Source organism: Microplitis mediator, chromosome 9 (genome assembly GCF_029852145.1).
Source record: "Microplitis mediator isolate UGA2020A chromosome 9, iyMicMedi2.1, whole genome shotgun sequence".
Lineage (NCBI taxonomy): Eukaryota > Metazoa > Arthropoda > Insecta > Hymenoptera > Braconidae > Microplitis > Microplitis mediator.
The window spans coordinates 16,989,357-16,993,152 of record NC_079977.1 but is presented as its reverse complement, the minus strand read 5'-3'; the positions used below and the strand labels follow the sequence as shown (position 1 = coordinate 16,993,152).

At 33.7% G+C, this 3,796-nt stretch overlaps 1 protein-coding gene across 3 annotated transcripts; it reads right to left on the bottom strand.

Moving 5' to 3' along the window:
* Positions 1 to 880: 880 nt before the first annotated feature.
* On the bottom strand, positions 881 to 3,320 carry LOC130675103 (uncharacterized). 3 transcript variants are annotated; one of them, XR_008991212.1, is made up of 3 exons: positions 1,745 to 3,320; positions 1,452 to 1,662; positions 881 to 1,087 (listed from the first exon to the last, which is right to left on the bottom strand). XR_008991212.1 is itself a non-coding variant. In XM_057480595.1 (2 exons), the coding sequence occupies exons 1-2, from the start codon at positions 3,200 to 3,202 to the stop codon at positions 1,084 to 1,086; spliced, it is 1,755 nt and encodes a 584-aa protein (XP_057336578.1). In that variant the 5' UTR covers positions 3,203 to 3,320; the 3' UTR covers positions 881 to 1,083. The 3 variants fall into 3 exon arrangements, 1 of the variants encoding a protein (XP_057336578.1); XR_008991211.1 differs by having other exon boundaries at positions 1,452 to 1,644; XM_057480595.1 differs by having other exon boundaries at positions 1,452 to 3,320.
* Between the last annotated feature and the right edge of the window lie 476 nt (positions 3,321 to 3,796).

Below are 3,796 nucleotides of genomic sequence, written 5' to 3'. Positions count from 1 at the left end.
AAAGATCACACACGTATTGTCACTGTGTTATCGACAACAACTGAATGATCAGGAGTCATGCTGAGCTATTGTCATGGTGGAAACCACTTGATAGCTGAACAGAAGTATTGCACAAAGGCGGTTGATAACGCCTGACGTGATTGCTATTGCGAAGGTGGCTTTTTGCCGTAGATAATTACTGATAAAATGCTGTAAAACTAAATATTAATTGAAACTGAACTATTTCTGATTTCACTGTATTAGATAAAGAATAGTTGAACAGGATCGTAGACACTCGATGTGCTTGGTATAAAAGGTCAGAGACGACTGACTATTTTTGCCTGGGATTTCGGGTCCTCGGCTTAAACAAAAAACTGAAAGGAACAGCCGAGACTCTTCGAGAACGTTCTCGAAGGTTTTCTGACTCAAATAAATAAAATATAATATTGAGAAATATTCTCTGAAACCTGCTCTGCGGAAAACCTATGTGAAAAAAAGTATTAGCGGGCAACACAAGATACAGTAAGAGTACAGAGAAGTCGTTAAGGCCGTGTGAATGCTGTCGTACAGCTCTAGTCCCAGCCGCATCTGGCTTTTATGACCTCAAGGAACAGAGGATCATAAAACTAGGGACTCGGGTTGCAAGCAACCGAATAAATTTGGCTAGATTTAGGCTGAAAAATAGTGAAAGCTTCTATTTTCGTTAGTTAATTATATTTTAAAACGACGATTATGGAATAATATTGAAAATTGTTAAATAATCAAATAATTAGGTAAGTCCGCTTAAAACAAGAGCCTTATAAGGTAAATGTCTCAATACCGGAACGACAAAGGGTATACGACTGATTTTTATCGATTTTAAAATATTTAAGGGGTTAGGGGTACTCAGGGGTATGAAAAAATGATGATTTTCAATAATTTTTTTTTTGTAGTTAATTACTTTATTTGACAAAAATAAAAACATAGCTTTATTAGAACACGTTTCGATTTGACTTCACGAAAATTTCAAAAAAAAAAATTAATAATTCAAAAAGTTATCGCTGTTTTTGTAGAGCCCGTTCCTCCCGAAGTCCTTTGCGGTGATCATCATAAGTCCTTGGAGATTCATCTAAAATCAATCGGACAAGAAAAATTAGTTTTATTAATAGATAATCTTGTGCCTGATCGAAGCTTTTTTTTTTTTTTTCGAAATTAACAAAATGGCGGCCTCAGGAAATTTTTTTCAAATTTTCGAGAAAAAAACCGACAGTTTATTGTTAAAAAAAAATCGAAATTTTGAAAAAAAAAAAAAATCCTTCGATCAGGCACGAGTTTTTAATGTATTTCAAAAGTACAATAAATTTTATTGAAATCTACCGAGCAGTTTTTAAGTTACAGTGATCACCAGTTCAGAAAACATAGTTTTGAGAAAAACGCATTTAAAGTTTTGCTATGGATTTATGTCGAATTATAAGAATTATTTAATAACTTACACTGAGTCATCTATTCCTGGACCATATAATAGCTCTTCAGCCGACATAGCAGCTTCCAAAATATCGATTTGCTGGTGCCTACGTTGCAATCGACCTTCTCGGGTGTTATCATTAGCGCGCTTATCTGCTACTTTGATACGTGCAGCATCCATTCTTTCTGCATACCGATGAGAATTAGGCCCACAATTAAGTCCTAGTGTATTCATCAAGACTAATAATGAATTTATACCCTCATTAAATATACACATAGCAACGTATGCAGCTATTTGTACGATGGTAAAACTAGTATTTACCGTTTTTGGGCATATTTTCCATACTAGTTGGTTAAAGCTTTCATTATTATTCTGATTGAATCCACCTACACATCTTGAAAGTAAATTTTCATTACTAAGATCTTCGTATATAGGCTTGATAGCTTTTAAAACATCAGAAGGTAAAGGAGAATAATCGTGAGAAAAGGTATCAAGCTCTCCTCTTGCTTCAGCGCGCTGGTAAGAGCACCAAGATTCTTCGCCTTTTGGACACATATCATGATTCGGTTTTTCATCACTCGAGCCGTAGTGATAAAAGGTTGCCATTATAGCAGATTTCATATTTTCAATAGAATCACAATGCCGGCGTATTGCTAAACCATAGTACACAGTTAGTTTGTCTATTAATTTTCCTGTGAGCTTACCTCGACCACCAAGACCTTTTTGTTTACTCTTCAGCGTACGTAATCGACTCCCCATCCGCTTTTGGACATGCCCTATACATTCCTTTTTATTTACAGTTGTATTTTCGTAAGGATCTGATTTTATAATTCCTGAATAGGTCTTGGAGTCACCATCACCAATATAGTTGGCATACTTAACTCCATATTTAGTTTCAGAATACGAAAACATTTCGACCATCGCATCCACCTCCATTTTCCCAGAAGACCCTTGATGATTAGCAGAACACACATCTTCATGCGATTGATACCATTCCTCGAACTCAACAGTATTTGTTTTTTTTTTCCAATACTCACATAGCTTACAATATGCACTTTTAATGTTTATGTCAAGAATCTTTCCAGTAAAATAGCCAATTATAGAAGAAACTCCAAATGACGATGTATATCCCCGTTTTTGCCAGGTTCCATCTCCCGATACAGTTAGATGATTTATATCTTCATTTTCAGTTGTTGGCATTGCTTGCTTTTCTTCATTCACAGCTTTCGTCATGAAGGTTTCTGCGACGGCTTTACTACAATTCAAAATCTGTTTCAGTAAAATTGTATGCGTAGATTTATCTAAAAAAGACGGCATGTCCATCAGGCCGCAAAACTTGCACAATCCTTCGTATCCTATTCCTAGTATTCTCATTACAAAAATGAAACGTCTGTTTATTTCATAAGAATGCCCAACGAAAGAACAGGAAGGAATATATTCATTTCCACAGTTATTACATGCAACTACAATTTTGAATCCCAGCCCACGTGTACTTGCTGTTTGAAACACTACATTTCCATCACATTTTTTACATTTTATAAGAGCAGAAATTGCAGTGAATACCTGAATAAAATTTATTATTCGAAATTCAGTACTGCTGTCTTCAGGTACATCATCTTCAGTGTTTTGTTTTAATTTTTTAGAAGATGTACTCTGAATACTTTCATCACGTTCGGCTGTTTTCGGATTAAAAACATTCTTTCTTTTGACTGAACGCGACTTATTAATTTTTTCAGAACTCCGAAGTTCTCTTGAAACCTTTCTAGAATCACGTCCCATGGTTAATAATTTAATTCACTTGAGAAATAATTTATCACAAAACTATCGACTGATCAGTGCAACGACTACAGGTATACTGGCAACCAAAAATTATTTTTCAGTTCTTGTACTACCTACAAATTGTGAATATATGTAGAAGGATATATATATATATATATATATATATATATATATATATATATATATATATATATATATATATAATTATAAATACATTAAAATGGGGAGATATTCATGACAATGAAACCCGAAAGGTCGGTTGCTTGCAGCTGTTTCTAGCTACCTGCTCTCGAATGCCACGTAGCACCCGAGCGTCCTTTGGTCATTGTTAAATAACTCGAAAAGAATTTGTCGGATTCACTTCAAATTTTCACACAATATTTTTAAAATATTATACTTTAAGAAAATGCAAAAAAAAAAAAATCGATTTTTTGAAAATTCTGACTACCCCTAACCCCTTAAATAGATTATAAACCAAAATGATTTATTACATCATATAGAAAAGACATTTACCTATTTAAAAATAATCAAGTTAATTTGTATTTCTTAAATTTAATATAAAAAAAAATTTTTTTTCTATGACACCCAAAAGAC